We start from the raw sequence: 26,512 nt of genomic DNA on the forward strand, positions 1-26,512 counted from the left end.
CCATAACTCTGTGTACTGATATAACAGTTATATGATATAAGATTGATTGTATGTTTTATGACAGTGTGTTACTCAGACTGTTACATTATAACTTCCAGAGATGTAAACAAACTGATAAAAACGGTGTGAACCTACATCAGAGCACCTGTAAACTTTAAGACAAGTCATCGTGTCGCGCTGCCCTCACTGGCGTGTTCTGTGACCGATGTGTGAGGGCGCCTTTGATAGCGTACCATACGGATTAAATCACCTCCTGTGTTTTTGTGTTTAAGTTATCTTGTTTTTACCTAATTTTGTCTTTGCGTGAAGTTTTCCCATGATGCATTGGTGTTTCTCCACAGGTTGTATCAGAAATACGTACACAACCACATATCTAGGCATGTATCGGCCAGTGACAAAATGTAACAACACTTTGTCAGGTGTGACTGGGTAAACACGGGTAGTTATTTGTTTAAAACCAGGAAAACAGGAAAATAATATTTGGAAGTGTCAAAACATGTATACATGGGCACTTACTGTGAGTGATGTGTCAACTTGTTTAGCTTGGCAGCCATCCATATCAAAACAAATAACTACATTGATGGAATCCACATGGTGTACATTTTACTGTAACTTAAACAGCGGCCAATACCTTGAGCTAAAATTTAGAAACCAACTGTTAGACATTATTATAATGATAAATACATGTAGACACTTATACCTAAACTTCGAAAATTTTCGCTAAAAATGTTTTTTTCACTGGAAAGCAAAAATGCAAAAAATAAGTAGTGACTAAAATACCTTTTCATACATGAACACAATTAGTAATTAGTCACTGAGAACTACATGCAGCGTAAGAGTTTAAATTCGCAAAATTTTCTTGCAGCGAAAATGTCTCTTTTTACAGTATAATCAGTGTAGATGTATAATTTGTGCACATGATGTTTTGTCACAAAAAATTTCTGAAAAGCATTTAATTATCAGCCCACCTCAGTAAAATGTATACCATTTAGAAGTATCGATTGACGTGAATATACACCCACACACATACCCTCTCATCCTATCTGTAACAAACAGATCAACTTTGTTGACATTTTTAACCCAGGTATATCTGCGTCGCCATACATTGGTATTAGTCTCCATACATTAGTCATACCACAGGGTTTAAATATATCTGACCCGGCATTCTTGATTCTAAACTAATGGCTTACATTTATCTTTCTAGCCTTTTGCCCATGGTGAGTTTAGGTACAAAGTATTTGCCGGCATTATTTGGTGAAAAGATAGTGTTTCTCTTTAAATAGTGGAATTTTGTAAACCAAGGACACATAGCGTATTTGTCATGTTTTGTACTTGTAGCAGTTCCTGCAAGAGAAACGTGAACTGGTTTTAGAATGCCACTCATTGACTTAATCATCCACCAAGAAGTACTTACATGTAGTCTGTTTTCAAAACCACCTTTACATTAATATGCAGTCATGATCATTTATACCATATATTATAGTTGCCATAGATGGCAGTATAATATTATTACAGCTAAAATGATGTAGACTTGGTGTTTCATTCATGTAACATGACATTTAATACACACCCTCAGACAACTTCTAATGCAAAAGAAACAAGTACAGAGGTGCCGTGCACAGTGGGGATGTAGAAGTAGTCAAGTTGAAATGTTGATTTATCAGTCAGAAAATAAACGATTGAAGCCATTAAAAACATCAAGTCCATGTGTAATGTTTTCATTAGAAGCCAGTTTCTACTGGACTGTGAAAGAATAGCAATGGTTATCAGTGTTCAATGTGATTGGGTAAAGGATCCTGCTGTGTTTATTGTGTCTCTGTTATTGTTAGTCTAGAGTCGAAAAGTTTGTGTCAAAAACATAATTTCCCCTCATTGGAACACTAAGCTGACATCATTTTAGCTGTATTAAATGTAATGATGAAATTGACCACAAATTAGTCATGGTGGAACATGACTTCCTGCCTTCACATCGAAATTAACAATAGAAAGTTTAGCCCAGACATTTATTGGCTATCTGGCATAATGTACTGGCGTAATGTTAATGACAATGTCATGTCAGATATCCAAGTATCTTGACTAAAATAAAGTTATACATGGGATAACTGTGGATAGTAGGGCATTGGCCATGGAAGTGTATCCTATCCAGTTTTTACCTTCAGAATTGTGAATATCGTGATTTGGTAAGGCAGCAACTAATTGGCCAAGATTTTAGTGCTTCATGTGTGTTGGCAAGGTAGCATCTGAGTGGCTAAGATTTTAAGTACTTTGTGTATACTTTGTAACCAAGCAACCAATAAGTTCAGCATCACATGTTTGCAATTCAGCATCCAATTGGCCAAGATTTCAAATATCATATATTGCTACAAACTGTATGTACATCTCCCAGCATTTGTTTGATCGAGACTTGAACATCTCGTGTTTCTGAGTGACCAAGATTTTGAGAACTGTGTCAGTATCCAATTGACCAAGATTTTGAGCATCATTTGTTAGCAAGCCACGAACTGATTGGTCAAGATTTTGATTGTGTCATTGCAAACCTGAATATGATTGGCCATAATTTCGAACATCAGTTAAGTTTTAAAGTGACCAAGATTTTGACAACCATGTTTTTCATAGCCAGAATCCAATTGTCCAATACATTTGACTGTTGGGTTTTTCCAACTGACACAAGATTTTGAGAGCTGTGTTTTTCTAAGCCAGCATCTGATTGGCCAATATTTTGAGCATCCCTTGTTCCAAGATTTCAAAAATCGTAATTTTACAAGCGGACTTCCGATTGGCCAAAATTGGTACATCTAGCATCGTATCGTAGGTTGCCAAGTGTCTAGGAATTCATGAACCAAGTTTTTCCGAAGCCAGCATTTGATTGGGCAATATAGTGAGCATCATGTGTTTACTAACAATCTAGAATCAGTGATTTTGATCATACATGTAGTATGTTTCTAAGATTTAAAGATTTTGTGCACCAAGTTTTTCCGAAGCCAGCATCGGATTGGGCAATGTAGTGAACAACGTGTGTTGGCAAGTCAACATATGATTGCCAATGGGCACATTAACATTCCATTGGGTTATATTATGTGTTGGAAACTGCCAGTGTATTCAGTGACAGTCACCATTGTCATAAAGAATTACTGTGGTCTCTTTGCAACTCATACTTAGCGAGTGTGTTATGTTATGTTACCTCTTCCATTCAACACTCATTTCCATTGACCAAACAGTTCTCATGCAACCTTTTGTGCTAACAAAACACACCAGTTAACACAAATTATGGCCACTAAAAACTTTTATAAGTACCGTGTTGCAATATTTCCCTGTCTTTCTTTTTTAATGTGTAGACATAAATTTGAAGGTGGCCAACTTTGGGAGTTAAAAAAAAAACAAGTAGCAGCTGTCAATGAAATGTATCTGTCTGTTTCTGAGGAGTTGTTGGGGTACATAAAATGTAGGTGTTGTTTTAGTGGCCACTGTGTGTTCTTAAGTACTCACTGTCTTATGGAATGTTCAAAGTAGAGATTGGAATAAGGGTTTTAAAGAAATCCAATGTAATAAGCAGTTGTTGGTGTTGACTTTGTCATTAGTACGTGGATTTGATTGACAGGTTCATTAACAAGACGCATGCATACAGGATCTACAGCCAGAAGTGTTTATTTTGCCTTAGGTTTTGGGAACCCCAGGTAGAAGTAGTCTAGATAGCTGCTAATGTGGTATCCACTTGTCTCATGAAAAGAGATCTTGAGATTTTGACGTAGGAGCGCACCAGACTAAGATAGAAAGGGAATATCTGGTGAAATTTGCATAGATTTGCATATCGTGTACCATAAATTTTGTAGGGTACCCAGAAACAGTAGGGAATATCTGGTAAATTTTTTATAGATTTGTATATCTTGTGCCATAATTTTTGTGGGGTAACCAGAAACAGTAGGGAATATCTGATGAACATGTGCTGTTTTTGCTGTACATGTACTTGTAGACCGTGAAACCGAGTGGTCAAAAGTATTGCCAATGTGGTCAAGATTGATGATATTCTCAAAACTTGGACCGAGCAGAACCCCCAAGTGATCAGAATATTGTGACAATGCATATGATCAAGAATAATGTCAAGGATCCTGCTGTGTTCATTGTGTTTCTGTTATTTTTAGTCCAGAGTTGAAATATGTCTCTGTGTCAAAAATAGTAATGTCCCATGAGTGAAAAACCAAGCCAACATCATTTTAGCTGTAATGTTACATGAGTGAAACACCAAGCCTACATGTACATCATTTTAGCTGTAATGTCCAATGAGTGAAACACCAAGCCTACATCATTTTAGCTGTAATGTCCAATGAGTGAAACACCAAGCCTACATCATTTTAGCTGTAATGTCCAATGAGTGAAACACCAAAATTAAGCCTACGTCATTTTAGCTGTAATGTCCCATGAGTAAAACACCAAGCCTACATCATTTTAGCTGCAATGTCCCATGAGTGAAACACCAAGCCTACATCATTTTAACTGTAATGTCCAATGAGTGAAACACCAAACCTACATCATTTTAGCTGTAATGTCACATGAGTAAAACACCAAGCCTACATCATTTTAGCTGTAATGTCCCATGAGTAAAACACCAAGCCTACATCATTTTAGCTGTAATGTCCAATGAGTAAAACACCAAGCCTACATCATTTTAGCTGTAATTTGTTTGCAGAGGACAGAAAAACTGAGTGGTTAAGGATTAATAATGCCAATGTGATCAATTAAGAACTTGGTAATTTTCCCCTCAGACCGAAAAGGTCAATGATCAAAGAAAATATGGCAAGTAACGATAAAATGTAAAAACAGTAAATGATAATATACTCATGGAATGCTGGTTAAGGAGGTCGATTTGAGAGATAAACATACTGACTTTAATAGGATTAAATAGATTATAATTTGAGTTTAGTAGATTTATATGTGGGGTGTAGCAGTCACTGTCCCCTAAGGCCAAATAAAAAAAAAATAGTGTGATTCCAATAATCTGACCGACCCTAACTTAAGCCCTGACCCTAAACATTTTTTTTGCAAAAAGGTCAAATGGTAACGATTGCCTTCTATTTCCATGTACACCTTCCTGCCTTTACCTCATAGTCACTTTTGTAGTCTATAACAGTACAGTCTGCATAACGTGTTCATCTACTTAACTTATAATTGTCTTCATTTACTTCTTGGGGGTGAACAGATCATTTTGTGAACCGGTGGTCCCCGAACCAGTGCCTTAAAAAATCCAGTGGTCCTGCTGAAAGAATTAATGGTCCCAGGTCCCGCTAATGTTAAAAATTAAATCTTGCCTATGAATCTGTATATTCAGATGTACACCACTTTTTTACACCTCATCAAACTCTCATGGAAGTACATGCTTATGGTCAAAGTCATGTTTTTAAAAATTTTAATAAAAATAAAATAAACTTCCGACCTACCTACCCTATTTTCCAAAGTTCATGTTATCGGAAACAAATATTTTGCCTAGTAAGTATCTCCCTATTCACCAACCAATTAAGCTGTGTATGGGTATGGGGTAAGGTACAGATCAGATCAAGGCCAAAAAAAAGGAATTGTGTCTGGTCAGGTCAGTTTGTCTAAAAGGGTGCGAAGATGCAATTTTTTCATTTTTTTCTCATTTTTTTTTAATATTCTCAACAAACCTGTAACTCAATCTACTATTTATGGCAGTTACTGTTCTTTTTATTTAGTACTTTAGAGCAAGTTTGTGTGTGAGGCAGATATCATTTGCTTGTTCATGATTGGCTCTGCAGTTGTCTTCACTGAAGTACGGCAGGTTATTTTCGTGTTTCCACACGGATCTGCAGACTGTATGGGCTTGACAAACACACCAAAAAAAATCAATGCGAGGGTATTTAAGTGATGCGTGCGCTGACCAGGAACAGTTCTCTCCTTTTTTTTGGCCGAAACAATTCTTTTTTTTCTTCTCCTTTTTTGCCTTTGTAGTCCTTCGTTTTGAGTGGGTCTAGCTGCTATTGTTTGGCCATAACCAGTGACTGGTGGTGTCAGGACTTTAATAATATGCATGTCATTCCTACAACATGTCTTTGAAAAGACTTGGCCCTCCTAGGAACTGCCTCTTTCAATGTGTTACTTTGTGTGCCATCAATGTGGGCCCACACAGCAACTGTGGTCTCAGGGGAATATACCTTCTAATAGGTAATCACTGCCTGGAATAATGTGGGTTGAAATTAAATACAGTTCCTAGATAAATGTTTTAGATAAGTTTTTATCTGCTTTGATCGTAATCACTCCACAAAATAATGGGGTCTCTTCAGGTTTTGTGTCAACATTGTAATGAAGTGTGTGTCTGTATAATGGCCAAAATTTCATCAGAAATGCATCCTCAGAAATGTGTGAAATGTACAATGTATAGCCAATGGCCCTGGGTTGCATGTTCAGTCCATCCTGTTCTACAGTATAACATGGCTATTTGTAGCCTGGAATCCATACTGTCTTGTTCTACAGTATAGAATGGCTATTTGTAGCCTGGAATCCACACTGTCCTGTTCTACAGTATAGCATGGCTATTTGTAGCCTGGAATCCATACTGTCTTGTTCTACAGTATAGAATGGCTATTTGTAGCCTGGAATCCATGCTGTCCTGTTCTACAGTCTAGCATGGCTATTTGTAGCCTGGAATCCATGCTGTCCTGTTCTACAGTCTAGCATGGCTATTTGTAGCCTGGAATCCATGCTGTCCTGTTCTACAGTCTAGCATGGCTATTTGTAGCCTGGAATCCATGCTGTCCTGTTCTACAGTATAGCATGGCTATTTGTAGCCTGGAATCCACACTGTCCTGTTCTACAGTATAGCATGGCTACATGTTTTGTATGTAGCCTGAAATCCATGCTGTCCTGTTCTACAGTATAGAATGGCTATTTGTAGCCTGGAATCCATACTGTCCTGTTCTACAGTATAGCATGGCTACATGTTTTGTATGTAGCCTGAAATCCATGCTGTCCTGTTCTACAGTATAGAATGGCTATTTGTAGCCTGGAATCCATACTGTCCTGTTCTACAGTATAGCATGGCTACATGTTTTGTATGTAGCCTGAAATCCATGCTGTCCTGTTCTACAGTCTAACATGGCTATGTAGCCTAAAATCCATGCTGTCCTGTTCTTCAGTATAGCATGGCTATTTGTAGCCTGGAATCCATGCTGTCCTGTTCTACAGTATAGCATGGCTATTTGTAGCCTGGAATCCATGCTGTCCTGTTCTACAGTATAGCATGGCTATTTGTAGCCTGGAATCCATACTGTCCTGTTCTCCAGTATAGCATGGCTATTTGTAGCCTGGAATCCATGCTGTCCTGTTCTACAGTATAGCATGGCTATTTGTAGCCTGGAATCCATGCTGTCCTGTTCTACAGTATAGCATGGTTATTTTTAGCCTGGAATCCATCTACTCCTCGACAACGGCGACGACGACGGCGGCGGAGACGACGACGACGACGACAAATGATGCAAACGATGGCCATGATAAGGATAAACACTAAAACAGTGGCTTTTTAACATCTGACAATTTATAGATTCAATCTGTAACATTACCTTACTATATAGTATGTACAAAAATGTAATTAAGAAAACCCTATCTTGCATCATTGAGGCAAACACACACACAAGTGGTCAACACTACTAATATACCATTGGACTTAAATATAAAATAACCCATTTACAGATTATATGCCAGTGTAATACTGAAAGTAGCGATAGTTTAGTCGGAATCCTTTTGATGGCGTTAATAGTATTAAAGACTAACATAATCCTTCCATTCCCTTGAAAACTACACTAGCCGTAATCGGATTATTATCTGACAACCAGCAATATATTTACTGAAAATGGCTAACATACCAATAATTAGGTATTGTATGAATGCGATAGAAATGACACTTAAAGTCAGAAGGAAACTTTTGAACCATTTGTTTTATTAAATTTCTTGAATTTCAGCAATAAAGTATAATAAAGTATATCTTTTTGTTCAGATACACACTTGTAGGGTGATGATCTTACAATTGGTGATGTTTCTATTTTTTTTTCTAATTCTGCCATTTTTTAAACTTTTGTCAGATTCAGGAAATATTAGGTTGTTTGGGTCATGTGACACATAGAATTTTATACCATGCACTAGCCAGGTTCAAAAACAAGATATGGAAAATATACTCTGGTCGTTCTACGTCACAACAACGTGCGTCTATGTCACGACAATACTACGTCGTTGGTTCTACTGTGTTCGAAATACGAGTCAAGATGCTCAAAATTACCCAATTTAAAAAAAATATTATTTGCGATGGTGTAATTATATTATTCCCCAATATTTTTCTTCATTCAGCCAGAAAATGCTCATGACCTATTAAAGGGTCGTCCCTACATGTACTTGTCTAGGGACTTGTAGTGGTGAGGACCCCTTAGGTTACTCTTATTTCCCTAAAGAAAAATGTTTGGGGATTAACATCTAAAAGTAATGCTGCCATTTTATGTGTACATCTTCTGTAAGAAATAAGTTTATGATAAATCTGCCTGTGTTGTTTATTATTTCAGGTTGCTTAAGTTCTGAAGAATGTAGATGCCCTGGCAATCAATTTACATGTACCGTAACCATCAGGGGTGAATGTACCTGTATACCACTAGAATGGATGTGTGATGGAGACGACGACTGCGGGGACGAAAGTGACGAACAAAAATGCCGTAAGTACACAAACATTTACTAAAAATACAAACACAAATAAGAACAGTCGTTTTTTGTCATCAGAAGCAGTAACTATTCTGTCTATTTAATTTTAATCTATATAAATTCTTCAAATGCATTCAGCTTGGCTTGCATGTTATATAAACTAATATCTCTACTCAAATACCAATCTCATGCCTACATGTATATCGCGATCTGTGATTTTGCTTTGTTGTCATCATTAACTGCTTGTATTGCTATCAATGGCAACCAATATGGTTTGAAAATTTAGCAGTGGCACTCAAACTGATTGGTCACAATGGGGAGTGATAACATACATCAGCCTAATTGACTATATTCAAATGAAGTCATTATGTAAATGAACATTCAAACTGATTGGTCGCAATGTTGAGTGATAACATATGTCAGCCTAATTGACTACATGTATATATTCAAATGAAGTCAATATGTAAATGAACACTGAAACTGATTGGTCGCAATGAGGAGTGATAACATACGTCAGCCTAATTGACTACATTGTATATTCAAATGAAGTCATTATGTAAATGAACCCTCATTGAGATGAGTACAAGAGTGACATCATTTACATATGCAAATAGTATGTAAATATCTGTACACAGGCATTCTGATAACTGCTATTGGGGGTGTGGCTAAATTAATGGGTTGCTGGAGATAGCATTACAAGTGGTTAGTGAGTCAGTGAAGCAGACCACAGATCATAATGTAAACAAACTAACCAATCTATGACAATGTGAAGCTATTACAAGATTGCCTTTGATTGGACATACTTCATCACTGATTAAGAATACAGTCAACATATGTGCCTGTTTCCTTTGTTTTCTAACCAATCAGAATGACCCGTACAAAATGCTTCACATTATCTGACCAATCACAGTACTTTTAACTTTGTTATATTATATGTGTTTTATAGAACCGCCAACATGTTCTTCAAATGAATTTTCCTGTGAGAATGGTAAATGTATAAGAGATACGTGGGTATGCGACTCTGACAATGATTGTAATGATGGCTCAGATGAGGTCGGATGCCCACCAAGAAACTGTTCTGAAAATGAATTCCGCTGCAACAACAATAACTGTATCAGACAACGTTGGCAGTGTGACGGGGATGACGATTGTGGGGATGGGTCAGATGAACTGTGTAGTAAGTACATGTACATTGTATTAATATCAGTATTTGTTTTATGGATAATGGCAGATCGCACAATGTCATGCAAGCTTAAAACGAACTTCAATTGTTCCAACCAAGAGACTCTCTCCTGACTCTCCTTCCTGTAAAGGAACATTCACAAGTGCAACATCAACAAGTTTATATTGTGGTGTAAACCATGGTATAAATTGTAACAGTCACACCACTATGATTGATACAATGTAACAACATGGTAAAGACATTAAAATACTAACCAGAAACCCAGCACTTCACCGGTATATCACATTAATCAACTTATCAACATCTCAGCAGTAAATACAGAACCTGTTATCACTGTAGGTGTGAAAGTTTATAAAAATGAAGTTCAGCAATTTATTTGATGCGTAACCTACCACAAAGATTGTTTATTGATCTTGTGTGATATTGTATGATCATCCCTTATAGTGTTCCATACATGATAAGAAACTTTATTTTATTGATACTTATTTTGTGATGTAGGGCTATTCTGATGGGGGTAGGGGTAGGGGGGGGTTAAGTGTTTGTTTTACAGTACACTGTATACTAGTATTACATTTGTTAAGGAACTGCTCGGTGTTATTTGTTTGCTACTGTTTTCTTTATACTTTTCCGTACTGTTAGGGAATTGTTTATTAAACGGTTTATTTTATATTGTTATATTTGTTAGGCAATGGTTGCACTGTTTGTTTTGGTAGTGTTTCATTGAAGTGTTTTGTTGTACAGTGTTACAAACCTGTTAAGGAACTGTTTTGGTGTTTTGTTGTAGTGTTACAAACCTGTTAGGGAACTGTTTTGGTGTTTTGTTGTATGTTGTAACAAACCTGTTAGGGAACTGTTTTGGTGTTTCGTTGTACAATGTTACAAACCTGTTAGGGAACTGTTTTGGTGTTTTGTCGTACAGTGTTACAAACCTGTTAGGGAACCGTTTGGTGTTTTGTCGTACAGTGTTACAAACCTGTTAGGGAACTGTTTTGGTGTTTTGTCGTACAGTGTTACAAACCTGTTAGGGAACTGTTTTGGTGTTTTGTTGTACAGTATTTAAGTCTGTTAGGAAACTGTTTTATAATGTTAAATTCTTGTCAGTAAACTGGTTTGGAATTAAGATTTTGTTCCACACTTTTCAATAACTGTTCAACTATTTTGTCTTCCAGCATTTCACACTTGTTCAGTAGATGAGTTTTCCTGTACAGATGGTAATTGTATCACAGGTTTATGGCGTTGTGATGGTGACCAGGACTGTATGGACGGCTCTGATGAATTTAATTGTCGTAAGTGTACTCACTCTCACTCACTCACTCACTCACTCACTCTCTCTTTTGGGTGATTGCCAAGAAACACTAAATTGAAACTCTGTTTCATCTCTATTGAATGACTCCCCTGAACTCAAAAGTTTCTGAAAATACCGGAAGGGCATTCCCCTTTAGCACATGTTACCCCTATCCTCATCCAGACAGAAGAGTAAATAAAGTGTGAACACATATACATTGATATTCTTGAAGGGTTAGCTACTTTGTACGGTACCATGAGGTGATGATACCTCCAATTTGAAAGAGGGCGCTGTATTCTCAATTTTGTGTTTGCGGCCTATTCTGTTAAATGTGTCTTCGGCTGCTTATTTGTTCATTGTATAAATGTATTAATACTAAAAGCAGTCAACGGAAGTTTCCCTACAAACGCCTGTAGTCACTTCCATGTAAGTTCTGATTGATGCCAGCTCCATACTTTTGAGTGAAAGTGCCAATCTGTTTTATCATATTTAACATCTAAGTTTTCATTATTTACGGCCAAAAGCCATTGTTCTAATACGTATGATGAGTTTGTCCCTAGCCACGAACCGTGTCTAGTCAGTCTTGAATTATCCAAAGCTTTTCTCAGGTCTGTTTCTTGTCAGACCCAAATCAAAGCAATTTACATAGTGAATTCACAAGATATCCTTTTTCTTCCAATTTTGTATATTTTTGAAAATTATACTGAGGATCTGCTAGAGGGCGCTAAATTACAAATCTACACCAGTAGTACCTGTGATCTGTTTGTATGAAATTGAAATGAATCTTATGTAGAGATTTCGCTTCATTTACGTTTCATGTGATTATTGATAAGTATTGTTTATTTAATTCCAGCAACTCACCCAGTAACTTGTGGGGAGGACCAGTTTATGTGTTTATATGGCAGGTGTATTCTGTCTGCCTATCAGTGTGATGGTGATAATGATTGTGGTGACTGGAGTGATGAACTTAATTGTGGTAAGTAGTCGCAAACTATCAAACTTTTCAGTTTAGTAGTCACAAACTGTTTGACTTAGTTGAGCTAAGTAGTCGCAAACTATTTAACTTGGTTGTCATAAATGGTAAGAAACTATCAAATTTAGTTGAGCTAAGTAGTCACAAACTATCAAACTTTTGTTGAGGTAAGTATTCCCATCTTGTGGTGTGGCGTACTTGGGGTATTTGCCCGAGTGCTTGCAGTGTTCTCTGTGCCTGTACATACACGAGCGTGGCATGAATACAAAGGCCCCTGAGTTTATGTGTAGTGAATGATGGTATCCTCATTTGCATATCATTTGCATGCAGGTATGCAATATTGTTTTCAGTTTTGCACTGCAGTGAAAATACCACTAGTATGCACACACACACACCAGTGCAAGTACTCTCTGGTAGACATGTCATAATAATGTATTCATACAACTGATTGATTTCACAGACTCCAAAACAAGACCACCGTGTAAAGATATGGAGTTTCCGTGTGCTAATGGGAAATGTATAAATGCTGCATGGCATTGTGATGGTGACAATGACTGTGAAGATATGTCGGACGAACTTAATTGTCGTACGTATCACAAATTATTTACATTGAAATTTAAACTATTGAAACACTATCGCTGACTTTATGATGCTCTGTTACAACCCATAACACAAAAGTAAATAGTTTTCTGTATGTACCACAATTGTTTGTAGCATCCATATCAAGTGTAAAAGTATACTGTTTCATTTGCTAATTGACCACATTAGAAAGGCCACATGCTAGGCTTGTAAATAGACCAATTGAAACAGTATACTTTTCCACTTGATATGAATGCTATAAACAGTGTAGCGCATAGAGAAAGTGCTTTACTTCAGTGTTACTAGTTGTAATATGAATGCTATAAACGAGTGTAGCACATACATGTAGAGAAAGTGCTTTACTTCAGTGTTACTCATTGTAACAGGCTGAAACCTTTTGAATTGAATTTTACTGAAACCATCCAGTTTTCAGTTGTGTTACTGAAACACTACACATTGGTAACATTTTGTGAGAGCCAGACTGGAGTTAACTTCAACTGGTGCACGCATTCACAAGTGTTGACAAACGCTGCAGTTTCACTTTCTCAAAATTTGTACTGTGTGTAGTATTTCAATTATAGTTTACATTTTCAATGTTGATACACTAAGTTACACAAATGAGCTTGCATTGTCTGTTGATATAGAATCTACTCAAACCTTAAATTCAAATTTGTATTCTGTAATTTGATTGTTGTGTGTGTTCTGAACAATTTACAAACACCCAATGAGAAGGCAATTGTCTAATGTACCAGGTGCAATTGACCACATGTACACAATATTCTATTGTATAGCTATTAATAGTGTCTAATTTGTACCAGATGCATTTTACTACAACTACTGCACAATGTATATTTCATTCCATAGCTATTCCAAGCTGCTTGCCAGAACAGTTCCGTTGTAACTCAGGAAGGTGTATTCGTATAGCGTGGAAATGTGATGGTGATTATGACTGTCCAGATAACAGTGATGAAGAACACTGTGGTAAGTCATAGCTACAACCCCTTAATAATGGAATAGTCCAATTGTTTAAAATTTTTGACCCATCTATTAAGTGAGCAATAGGGGTGAAGCCTGTATGTTGGCCAGTTATTGAGAAAACATGAATGAAATTTTGCAGAAAGAAAAGGTTGATGTTGTATTTCAGCAATTAGTTGTATCTCTTTTAGTATTGTGATACATACATGTAATTACAGGTACATTATTACATGTACATTTCACATATTTCGTATGGTAACTCGTGTATTCATCTCTGCTGTGGATGTACATTTACATAATGACTTCATTTGAATAACGTCATTGTTGTAGTCAGGTTATTGCGTGTACATTTACATAATGACTTCATTTGAATAATGTCATGGTTGTAATCAGGTTATTGGGTGTACATTTACATAATGACTTCATTTGAATAATGTCATGGTTGTAATCAGGTTATTGGGTGTACATTTACATAATGACTTCATTTGAATAATGTCATGGTTGTGATCAGGTTATTGGGTGTACATTTACATAATAACTTCATTTAAATAATGTCATGGTTGTAATCAGGTTATTGGGTGTACATTTTCAAATTGTAATTACCAACTTTTTCACAATCTCGATACAAGTGTGATATGAGAGATAAAGAGAGTACCACTAGTGCCATAAACAGGCTAAGAGTTAGCTGGTATTGTATTTATGAGAGACTGATACATACTAACGATATATGAATTTGACCTTTTTTTTAGGTTTACTGGAGTGTGTAGACGATCAGTACAAATGTGAAAATGGAAAATGTATAGGAAGACAGAAAGTGTGCAATCAACGAGATGATTGTGGGGATGGAAGTGATGAAGATCAGTGTAGTAAGTAAACAAACAAACAAACAAACATTGAAGAGTACACACACTGAAAGACAAACATATTTCTGACAGTTCATGCAATGTAGTTTTACATGAACAGAAAGGAGTTTTTCAAAAATTTGGCAAGAGGAAGATGGTATTACATAATATTTTTAAAAGATAAATTTCTGTTAATACTACTGATTTTTATATCACATACTTTGACCATGAGAGAATGAAGATGTACAAGATGACATTATTGGCTAAGATTTAAAAGAATTGGAAATTTGTTTTCAGTTCAAGTTGATAATTTTGTCATTATTTATTTATTCCTAGTTACTGATGGAAGGCCAGAGGTTGAGTTCTGTGCATCTCAGAACGGTGGCTGTTTACATAAATGTACAGATATGTTCCCAGGTGTCAGCTGCTCATGTCATGAAGGTTATTTCTTAGCAACCAATAGGAAAGACTGCGAAGGTAAGCAGCAACCAATCACAATCATATATTTGTGTAGCATCACATTGTACACCCCTCCAAAGCTGTCCAGTTTGGAATAATCCAATTATATGGTACACTTATGTTGCCACAGTTGTAAAAGTATCAATAAGTTGATATTTTATCAAAACTAAGGGTGCCACAGTTGTAAAGTATACCACAATGTGATATTTTTCACCTTTGACCTGACAGACATCAGTGAATGTGAGGAGGATGGTGTTTGTAGTCAAGTTTGCAGCAATACCATTGGTTCATTCAAATGTTCCTGTGTCAAAGGTTATGAACTCAAACCAGATAAAAAAGGCTGCAAAGCATTAGGTATGTATTGACAGTTTGTACTCAAAAACTCTCAGCTTTACCAAATTGTGTTTTGTGTATTCTTATTAGGTATCTATGTACCTTGTTATTTCAGTGTTTTGGTTTGTTAGAGTGAATATATGTAAGATAAGATATTACTTTCAGTTTTAATGGATGTACTAGTGTTAGCATAGATGTGTAGTGCATGTGGCTGAGTTTGTTTATGTTGGTATTTATGGGGAAGGGAATGTATGTCTTCATGTGTAGTAGTGAATGTTTGTATGTCAGTCAGACTACCTCTGTGTGTGTGTCCATGTTTATGTGTGTCTGTGTGTGTGTGTGTGTGTGTGTGTGTGCATGTGTACGTGTATGTGTGTACGCGTGTGTGTTTGTGTGTGTCTCAGAATGGATGACATTTTGAACAGGTGTCAAACGACATGGGTGTCGACTGTTACAGACTGGGTTATCTCTGTATCATGTGTTTATCAATAAGATTGTGTGTATCTGCCAGTCTTTGTGTCAGTGTTCATGGTATACGATATTACAAATAAAGTCAAAACAGTTTCAACAAATATTCCAGTTGCAGCTAATGCAGCTACACGCTATATGTAAACTGTCTAATTCTCATTTGACTTGATTTGATTGACAGGTCCTCCACCATACTTACTATTTGCAAACAGAATAGACATACGTCGTGTTATGCCAGACAAGTCAGACTACACATCAATTCTAGGTGGATTAGAAAATGCCATCGCGCTGGACTATCATTCAGAGAATCAATTAGTGTTTTGGTCAGATGTTACTTTAGATGTTATTAAAAGAGCCTATCTAAATGGCAGTGGTGCTATGGATGTCATTTCTACAGGCCTTGAAAGCCCAGGTAGGTACTGTACAGAGGGTTAGCAATGTCAAGATTGGCCATAGAGGGCGCTATTGATACATCAATGGGTTTCTGTTGAAACCCATGAGTTTAGGGTTAGAGATTAATTTTATCATATGGCAGTTTGTGAAAATTGTTGCAAAAAATGAATGATTTAGATAAAACATCACAAGTGTAGAAAATTGTAAAATTTGTGAGTAGTTTTAAAATGTGAAAATGTGACTTAAATATAGTGCCAGTAGCTTTATCTGAGATGTCAGAAATGGTAATACCTTAGATTATCTTTGAGTATTATTACACAGATGTTGTTGAAATAAAAAGTTTTCAGGATTTTAGGTAGTGATGTCATCATTGAAAACTGTTTAGAAGTCCGCATTATAGCTCAATTAAAAAACTACTGTGAACCTGGACATTTTTGCTAGAAAAGGCTTATTTTCGTTTTTTTCAATCAAGAACAAAATTGCAAAAATAAGTAGTGACTAAAATGCATACTTGTACATGAACACAGTGTACAAGTCTCATAATTAGTACAAATTAGTCTGAGAGAACGAGCTGAAGACAAAAAATCGCAAAATTTTCTAGTAGTGAAAATATATATGTTTATATTATCTTTAAAAGTTTAAGATCATCACCATTGCTAGACATTGGTTTCTGATTGGTCAATATATTTGTATTTTGTTTTTGATTGGTCATTGTATTTTATCTGATGTTTGAATGGTCAATGTATTTGTATTTGGTTTTTGATTGGTCAGTATATTTTATCTGGATTTTGATTGGTCAATGTATTTTTATTTGGTTTTTGATTGGTCAGTATATTTTATCTGGATTTTGATTGGTCAATGTATTTTTATTTGGTTTTTGATTGGTCAATGTATTTTTATTTGGTTTCTGATTGGTCATTATATTTTATCTGGTTTCTTGATTGGTCAATATATTTTTATTTGGTTTCTGATTGGTCAATATTTCTGTTCAACAGGTGGTATTGCAGTAGATTGGGTAACAGATAAACTCTATTGGACAGATTCAGGGACATCAAAGATAGAGGTGTCCACGTTAGAAGGTCGTGATAGAAAAGTAATCATTTGGGAAACTTTAGAAAAACCTAGAGCAATTGCTCTACATCCAGGGGAAGGGTAAGTATCAAATTATCATTCTCACTTTGCTTTTGAATAGCACCATCTAGTGGCCAAATTATACAATCTTTTGTCTTTCCAATAGGACGTGGACATCATGTACCAAAATGGAAGACTTTTTTTCAATCACAATTTGAACTCATTCAAGATGAAGCAAATAAAGTGTAATGATTGGATGTTTGACTTTATCCACATGTACCATGGAATGTATTGGACAGATTGGTGGAGTAGCTGTTGAACAGTGCCCTCAGTGGCCAAACTGTACAATCTTTTGTCTTTCCAATAACCAGAATATGATGTCACTATGATTTGATATTTTTTTGTTGTTTTCCCCAGTACAATGTATTGGACAGACTGGGGAAGTACTCCAAAGATTGAGTGTTCTGCTATGGACGGTACAAGTCGTGCAGTTATAGCAAACACAAGACTGTTCTGGCCCAATGGTCTGACTATAGACTATGCAGGACATAGACTATACTGGGTTGATGCCAAACACCATATTATTGAAAGTGCTGCCTTAGATGGAAGTAAAAGAAAGGCTGTCATAAGCCAGGGTAAGAACTAATTCACTTACATTGCAGTACATGTAAAAGCACTGTGACAGTTGAATCACCAACGTCTCTGTTCCAGGGAAAGCTGTGCTCCCTGAATTTTATGGTTTACTCTATTCAGCGACCATTTTTAGAGATTTCAGGTAACAAGTATGTAACACATTTCATATCAAGTTTTATGTGTTTACAGATTTTTTTGACAAAATAAAGAATGATAATGTTTACATAGATGTTGATAGCTTATTAGTATAGTAGATGTAAAATCTTCAAGTAATTTACTGTACACTTCCATATTAAGTGAAGTAAACTTTGAAGATTAACTTTGAAACCAACATCTATGTAAACATTTTTCTTGTGACAACATGCATCTATCCCAAGCAAGCAGACCCCCCTCAAACAGATCACCTACCCTCCCCCAAGTTAAGCATGTTTTGTTTGAAAAGTTTTCAGCTCTAAAGTTTAATGTCTACTGGGGGGGGGGGGGGGGGGGGGAGTCGGGTAGCAGTGAATCTGTTTGTAAATTACAAATTGGGGAAAACAAGATTAAGAACAAGATTAAGGAGTTTCCTGCCAGAAAGTTTCATACTTTAAAAGTTTAGAAAGTTTCAAACTAGAATTTGTATTCTTAATGCATAATATTTCTTAACTGTATCACCCAATATCATATTTTTAACCAACACAGAAATTAAGGAGATTTCTGAGCAGTTTTTGATTTGAAATTATAGGAAGTGTTTTGACCAGAGAATTTCCTAGTCTGTATTAGATATGACATTCATGCCACGTTGTCATCTTCCAGTCATGCCTGTTTTGTGTCTGGAATTTCTGACTTAAAAGTTGTGTCATTTCAAACCAACAGGTCTTCCGCATCCATTTGCAATAACTTTATTTGAAGATCAAATCTACTGGACTGACTGGCAAACGAAAAGTATAAACAGTGCAAACAAATTTACAGGCAATGATGTGGAAACTATTCATACCAGACTACATTTCCCAATGGATATACACACATTCCATCCACAGAGACAACCAGCTGGTAAGTCAGTAATCTACCAATCAAATCGTTGTGTTTGGAAGATGATAGGAGAGACAGTATTATTATAACATGCATGAGCCATTTAGAACAAAAAATATGGAATATATATTCGGATTGTTCTAAGTCACGACATCGTGCGTCTGTGTCATGACAACACGTGTCTCCGTCACTGGTTCTGCTGTGTTCAAAATATGAGTCAAAACGTTCAAAATTACCATTACTTTCCCCAATTTTTCTTTGATATTACTGGGGCTTATATAGTTATATATAATACTTATGACCTAATGGTTGTCACTACTTGTCTAACAACTCGTACTGACAAAGACCCCTTAGGTCACTCATATTTTTCTTGGTTGAACGAAGAAAACCATCGGGGAATAACTATTACCTCAATATGAGTATTTGTGATGACCCAAATAGTCATCTATCCACCTATGATAAGGAGGGTGGATATCATCCAATTCCAAATAAAATATTTGCTGTATTCATGGAGAAGCAATTTTTGTACCGCTTTCTACCAGAGGGTATTTGTTTGCACACAAAAAACTACAATGTACTACAAGTTGGGAAAATCAGGATAAAATCAGAGTTCAAAAGACCTTTTTCTGTTTTGTAATTTCAGCAATAAATGTTTGTGGTGAGGATAACGGTGGATGCAGTCATCTTTGTCTTCCAAATATGCATTCTTACAGCTGTGCATGTCCAACTGGATTTCAAATGTTGGCCAATGGTAGGACGTGTGCTACAAGTAAGTATGACCATATTTGGTAACTGATTATTCATGTATGGACAGTCAGCCATATTAATACCATATTTGGTAAGTGATCATTCATATATATGGTCAGTCAGCCATATACCAATACCATATTTGGTAATTGATTTCCCAGATTTGACCTGTCAGTAATACCACTACCATATTTGGTAACCAATTATCCATATATGGCCAGTAAACTGTACCAATACTATAATTGGAACTGATTCGCCCATATATGGTCAATCACCCCTGCAACAAAACTGATTAGTTACACATGTATTTTATCACACCAGAGAGGCAAACCTAGGCCATCGATCTACATAAAAAGATATGTCTTCAAATATAATGCAGTACTACATTGTCAACTAAACTTATTAATAACAAGAATTGACTCTGTTGATGGAAGTACAGTTTTAGAAAATGAAAGATAGATAATAGCATTTTATAGCCAGAATAAGTCTGTACTTTGAAACACTGCAGTTTGTATCTCATCATATTTCAGTTACTAAGATTAAAAGAAGACATTTTAAATTTTTCCACAGAAATCGATCAATTCCTAGTTTTCTGTCGAAGGACAGACATTCGGATGATATCGTTTGACACGGATGAGAGGTCGGATACAGTGGTTCCATTAGAAGGCCTACATAGTGCAGTGGCTTTAGATTGGGATAGCGGTGGTGAACATATCTATTGGTCAGACGTGACATTGGATACTATTAATAGAGCTAAGTGGGATGGTAGTCACCAGGAGGTAAGATATGTAGAAGTAAGGATCAACTCAGATTTAAGTACACACACTGCGATGTTTGTAACCCAGTGGTGGATGTGCATAAAGCATTTGTATTGCCTTCACAACTAACGGTACACTAATGTAGATTACCACTAACGTACCACTGCATGACTGCATCTCCAAGGCTAATCAAAGCCATGTCCCCTTATCTCAATGTATAATCAAATCGATGTCTCCCTATCTCCTTGTATAATCAAATCGATGTCTCCCTATCTCAATGTATAATTAATGTCATGTCTCCCTATCTCCTTGTATAATTAATGCCATGTCTCCCTATCTCCTTGTATAATTAATGCCATGTCTCCCTATCTCCTTGTATAATTAATGCCATGTCTCCCTATCTCCATGTTTAATCAAAGCCATGTCTCCCTATCTCCTTGTATAATTAATGTCATGTCTCCCTATCTCCTTGTATAATTAATGTCATGTCTCCCTATCTCCTTGTATAATTAATGTCATGTCTCCCTATCTCCATATTTAATCAAAGCCATGTCTCCCTATCTTTTTGTATAATTAATGTCATGTCTCCCTATCTCCATATTTAATCAAAGCCATGTCTCTATATCGCCATGTCTCCCTATCTCAATGTATAATTAATGTTATGACTCCCTATCTTTCTCTTGTATTCACAGGTTATTGTTGATAATAGTTTAGAGAGTCCAGCTGGTCTGACAGTAGACTGGATTACTAATAAAATGTATTGGACAGATGCTGGTACTGATAGAATAGAGGTGTCCAATCTGGATGGTTCTATGAGAAGTGTATTAATCTGGGAGAACCTTGACAGACCTAGAGATATCATCGTAGATCCAATAGGAGGGTAAGGTTTTGATACCAGTATGAAGTGTTCAAATGTTAAGGGGGGGGGGGGGGGGTAGGAGGGAGAGATGTAAGAATTGTAAGAATGAATAGAGAAGAAGATGGAGGTTGGAGGTAAAGAGACAGATAGAGGTAGAGATTCAAATTGGTAATGGAAAATGAGAGAGAGAGAGAGAGAGAGAGAGAGAGAGAGAGAGAGAGAGAGAGAGAGAGAGAGAGAGAGAGAGAGAGAGAGAGAGAGAGAGAGAGAGAGAGAGAGAGAGAGAGAGAGAGAGAGAGAGAGAGAGAGAGAGAGAGAGAGAGAGAGAGAGAGAGAGAGAGAAAATAGGGAAGGGTTGAAGGGAATAGGGAGGGATAAGGATAGGAATGAGATATAATTGAGGGAGAGTATGACAAAAAAGAGGGGAACAGGCAAAGAGGGAAATAAATATTTACTGAAAGGGATAGAAAAGAAGGAAGGGGTGAGGGAGGCAAAGAGGGCTAAGGATACAAGCGAGATAGACAGAGTAAGAAATAATAGGGGATAAATGATGGTGGTACATCAATGGAAAGGGAAAGAAATGGGAAAATTATAACTTTATGGAACTTGAATTTGATTATAGTCAGGTATAGTCAGTTTGATAATGATCATGATAATTACTAAATTAGTTGAATCATAATTTTGTTTGGTTGTGAGATGACTTGGCCTTCCAACAGACTGTACACACACACTGTAGATGAGAAGAGATCATAGGTAAATGAAATGATCTATTAAATTATGATAAAATGAAAACAATATCTGAAAGTTTGAATAGTAATTGATTTGGAATAAGTTTGGAACCTTCAACATCAAAGTTTTTGAAGTATGGGTATTTGAACTTTGAACTTTGAACTTTAAACTTTATTCATCCCAAACAGACACATGTACTGGACTGACTGGGGTTCTTCAGCTAAGATAGAACGTGCTGCAATGGATGGTGCAGACCGTCTTGTTGTCGTAGCAATCAATCTGACCTGGCCTAATGGACTGGCTATTGACTATGACAGAGAAAAACTATACTGGGCAGATGCAGGACGGAAAACTATTGAACATTCAGAACTAGATGGCAGTAATAGAATGGTACGTTATAGTTTGTTAGACTGAATGATTCATTCATATATTGATTGATTGACTGATTGATTAATTGATTGATTGATTGATTGATTGATTGATTGATTGATTGACTGGTTGATTGATAGTTACACTTAATGATTAATTTATTGATTGATTGATTGATTGATTGATTGATTGATTGATAGATAGTTAGACTGAATGATTAACTCATTGATTGATTGATTGATTGATTGATTGATTGATTGAGAGATTGATTGCATGATTGATAGTTAGACTGAGTGATTCACTCTGATTGATTGATTGATTGATTTATTGATATATTGATTTATTGAAGTTTATTTGTTTGATACACAGATGCTGATTGGTACACAGCTACCACATCCATTTGGTCTTGCTTTGTTTGAAGATCGTATTTACTGGACAGATTGGCAGAGTAAAAATATCCAAAGTGCAGACAAGTTGACTGGAATGAACAGAGAGACAGTACGATCAGAGTTAGAAAACCTGATGGACATCCACATGTATCATATAGATAGACCAATGAGTAAGTTGCCATGGTGATAATAATAATCTGTATTTTATATGGGATAGTTCTTTGAATTTTCATGAACTTGTTTCCAGGAACTCCAGTGAGTAGCCGGACCATTGTTTATGCAGGAGGAAACAAAAGTTGCCATGGAAACTTTTGTTGTTTGTTAAAGTCAAATGGAGCAATACTCTCCTTACCTACATTGTACGGAATAGCAAATTTGACCAAAAGTCAGACTAGTGCTTTATCACAGTAGCAAGAGGCCTGTGGTCTAACCACTCTGCCACCGACAACCCTACGATCCATGGTTGTATCCACAGTGTTGTATTTTCAGTACCAGTATTCACATCAGACATATGCACAGTGAGTGCAAAAAAACCCCCCCAATATTTGCAACTATGAATTATTAAATGCTTTTCTGCTGTAAGCCATAATAACAATATATGAGTTGAAGTTTTAAATTTTATACATTATTATTTTTCCAAAAGTGAAATTATTATAAATAATACGCTTCAAAATATATATTACCAAAAAACTCAAACATCTGGTTTCTAGAGTTACAAAAATACAACTGAATGTATCACTACAAAATACAGTCATGTATGTTGTCGTGGTGTTTCACGTATGTCACATGACATTTAATACACAGCCTCAGACAACTTCTAATGCAAACGAAACAATTACATAAGTGCCGTGCACAGTGGGGATGTAGAAGTAGTCAAGTTGAAATGTTGAAAAAGAATAGCAATACTTATCAGTGTTCAATGTGATTGCAATGGATCCTGCTGTGTTTATTGTGTCTCTGTTATTGTTAGTCTACAGTTGAAATATGTCTATCTTTGTATCAGAAACATCATGATACATGAGTGAAACACCAAGCCAACATGATTTCTCCTGTAAATTTTACAGTTCCCAGTGAGTGCAACATTAACAATGGTGGCTGCAGTCATCTGTGTCTACTTGCACCTCAACCTAGAGGTTTCAGCTGTGGGTGTCCAACCGGTGTAATGATGGGAGATGATGGCAAAACATGTCAAACAGGTAAATATGTTATCTATGTCAATGTCCTGTTGTAAACATTGTGGAATCATGATCATAAGTTAATCTGGCCATTTGATTGGAATCTGTAGGTTCATCTCTGAGCCTTGTTTCGGAATGGAAAAGTCTTTGGTCAAGATTTGAACTATGCTTGTGCCCCAGTCAACCCATTTGCATAACTAGGGACCTGGTAGGATATACCGTAACCCTAGATATTTTCACTACTACAATATTTTGTGTTTTTACAGTCTTCAGCAAGATCTCGAGGACTAATTATCACTAATTACCAGATTGTGTTCATGTAAAAGAAGGCATTGTAGTCACTACTAATTTTTTTGTTTTCCAGTGAAATTAGTGAAAATAAGTCTTTAGCGAAAATTTCCAGGCTTATAGTATATTGCAATGTGAATGCTTTAATCAAATGCTCTTGTAGAGGCTGTGGATTTTATCCTCCCAGAGAGCTAAGGAAGTATATAGGGCTGCTGTGTAACTTAAGATCCATGCCAGGAGTACTAATTGTAAAGTGCTTTGAGCACAATTTGGGATATCAGAACTATAAACATTATAATGCCAATGATTATTAAGCTGGAAAGTCCAAAATTTGAACGTATATAAAGTTGGTCTCAGAATCAGATTCAAATTGGAGGACAAGGTGAGATTAGTCTCTGATTCAGCCTCATCTACTCTCATACATTGTATAAGGAAAATCAAAGTGACACCCACCAAAAGAAGTCAAACATTAAATAATACATATATAATCTAATATATATTTCAATATTGTGTTTTGTAGGAATGAAGAATTTCCTGATATTTGCATGTCGAACCGATATCCGCGCTGTATCCTTGGATGTGTCTTACCGTGCTGATGTTGTCATACCCGTAGGAGAGTTGAAGAATGCCATAGCTATTGATGTAGACCCAGTAGATAGTAAGTTGTGTCAAAATCAAAATTCAAGTTCTGGTATTCATGTTTATTCTTGGGTTTTATTGAACTGGACAATATTTTGTTTGCCGACATTTCATTGTTGTGATTGATTGATTGATTGATTGATTGATTGATTGATTGATAGACTTTTATCTGCTTGACTGACTTCCCCACAGACTGACAATGTTAAAATAATTTGAATGACCTTTTGTGATTGATTTCTATATTGATTGATTGATTGATTGCTATCAGCTTAGCTTTATAAACCACTGATCAATAACTTGGACTTGGTTTCAGATTTGGTATACTGGACGGACAGCGTAACGGAGACAATCAGACGTGCCAGCATGGATGGTAGTCTCGTCGAAGATGTCATCCATTCGGGTTTAGAAACAACGGATGGATTAGCTGTCGACGCCATCGGTAGAAAGTTATACTGGACGGACACAGGAACCAATAGAATTGAAGTATCTAACTTAGATGGCAATATGAGAAGAGTATTGATTTGGGAAAATTTGGACAGTCCCCGGGCTATTGCACTGTACTATGATGCAGGGTAGGTAGTCCACTAGGTCAAAGGTCATGATGTCATCATTGTAAATCTTTGTGAGGTCAAAGGTCATTGAAGGATCATTTATAAGTTATATATCATAATATTGAGTTCAGTTAGTTGTAAGTGGTGATTATAATAAGTATCTAGCACTGCAGTAAGTAGAATACAGTGAGTACCATATAATTTGCAGAAAATGACAAACATCCAAAAAAACATAACTCGGCTTGTGCCCCTAGTACTGTGAATTGCTCATCGTTCTATCATGTGATTATGATTCATGTCAAAAGTTTCTGTCATGAGAGAGAGTCAACTCTTTACTTTCTGTGTGTAAATTCTGATGTAAGATTATTTTATTGGTAGGTATATGTACTGGACAGATTGGGGAAATTCACCCAGGATTGAACGAGCCAACATGGATGGAAGTGACCGTGTTGTGATCATAGACACCGACCTAGGGTGGCCTAATGGACTAACAATAGATAGAGTGACATCTAGACTTATATGGGCTGATGCCAGGACTGAGGTGAGGAATTCATTGACACGTGTATCTGTGATTACTTACATAGCTGATACAAGCATGTGACGTATAATAACCAATGATTGTCTTTGTTTTATTTGATAGAAGCATCTGCCTTGACCAATGGCTGTCTGTCTTTTAGTAGATTAGAAGCATGTGACTTGTACTGACCATGTGACTTGTACTGACCAATGACTGTCTTTCTTTGTTTTAGGTAATAGCAGCATGTGACTTGTACGGTCAGAACCGTTACACCCTGGTCAGTAAAGTACCCCATCCATATGGTCTGACAATAGCTGGTCAAGATATCTACTGGACAGACTGGAATACCAGAAGTATTCACAAAGCAGACAAAATGGACGGCTCAGGTCAAGTCCCAATCAGAGCTAACATCGCCGGTCTTATGGACATACATGCAGTACAAGTAGGGGAAAGCCATGGTAAGTAATAGTAAGGGAAAACCATGGTAAGTGATAGAAGGGGAAGACACCATGGTAAGAGTTAGTAGGAGAGAGCCATGGTAAGTGTTTGTAGGGGACAACCATGGTAAGTGTTAGTAGGGGAAGACACCATGGTA

General features: G+C 36.4%; 1 protein-coding gene across 1 annotated transcript in view; it reads left to right on the top strand.

Moving 5' to 3' along the window:
* The window catches only part of LOC144448338 (low-density lipoprotein receptor-related protein 4-like), a 92,513-nt gene that overhangs the window by 48,566 nt on the left and 17,435 nt on the right, over nucleotides 1-26,512 (top strand). The window contains exons 2-24 of the mRNA XM_078138543.1: nucleotides 8,559-8,705; nucleotides 9,638-9,868; nucleotides 11,044-11,160; nucleotides 12,013-12,135; nucleotides 12,593-12,718; nucleotides 13,576-13,692; nucleotides 14,436-14,552; nucleotides 14,865-15,005; nucleotides 15,216-15,341; nucleotides 15,970-16,200; nucleotides 17,177-17,333; nucleotides 17,670-17,887; nucleotides 18,741-18,917; nucleotides 19,540-19,665; nucleotides 20,214-20,422; nucleotides 21,094-21,281; nucleotides 22,178-22,379; nucleotides 22,728-22,917; nucleotides 23,812-23,943; nucleotides 24,731-24,868; nucleotides 25,163-25,421; nucleotides 25,779-25,941; nucleotides 26,150-26,375. Of these exons, the coding sequence (XP_077994669.1) occupies nucleotides 8,559-8,705; nucleotides 9,638-9,868; nucleotides 11,044-11,160; nucleotides 12,013-12,135; nucleotides 12,593-12,718; nucleotides 13,576-13,692; nucleotides 14,436-14,552; nucleotides 14,865-15,005; nucleotides 15,216-15,341; nucleotides 15,970-16,200; nucleotides 17,177-17,333; nucleotides 17,670-17,887; nucleotides 18,741-18,917; nucleotides 19,540-19,665; nucleotides 20,214-20,422; nucleotides 21,094-21,281; nucleotides 22,178-22,379; nucleotides 22,728-22,917; nucleotides 23,812-23,943; nucleotides 24,731-24,868; nucleotides 25,163-25,421; nucleotides 25,779-25,941; nucleotides 26,150-26,375 (3,861 nt within the window). The remainder of the gene's footprint in view (nucleotides 1-8,558; nucleotides 8,706-9,637; nucleotides 9,869-11,043; nucleotides 11,161-12,012; nucleotides 12,136-12,592; nucleotides 12,719-13,575; nucleotides 13,693-14,435; nucleotides 14,553-14,864; nucleotides 15,006-15,215; nucleotides 15,342-15,969; nucleotides 16,201-17,176; nucleotides 17,334-17,669; nucleotides 17,888-18,740; nucleotides 18,918-19,539; nucleotides 19,666-20,213; nucleotides 20,423-21,093; nucleotides 21,282-22,177; nucleotides 22,380-22,727; nucleotides 22,918-23,811; nucleotides 23,944-24,730; nucleotides 24,869-25,162; nucleotides 25,422-25,778; nucleotides 25,942-26,149; nucleotides 26,376-26,512) is intronic.

Source organism: Glandiceps talaboti, chromosome 17 (genome assembly GCF_964340395.1).
Source record: "Glandiceps talaboti chromosome 17, keGlaTala1.1, whole genome shotgun sequence".
Lineage (NCBI taxonomy): Eukaryota > Metazoa > Hemichordata > Enteropneusta > Spengelidae > Glandiceps > Glandiceps talaboti.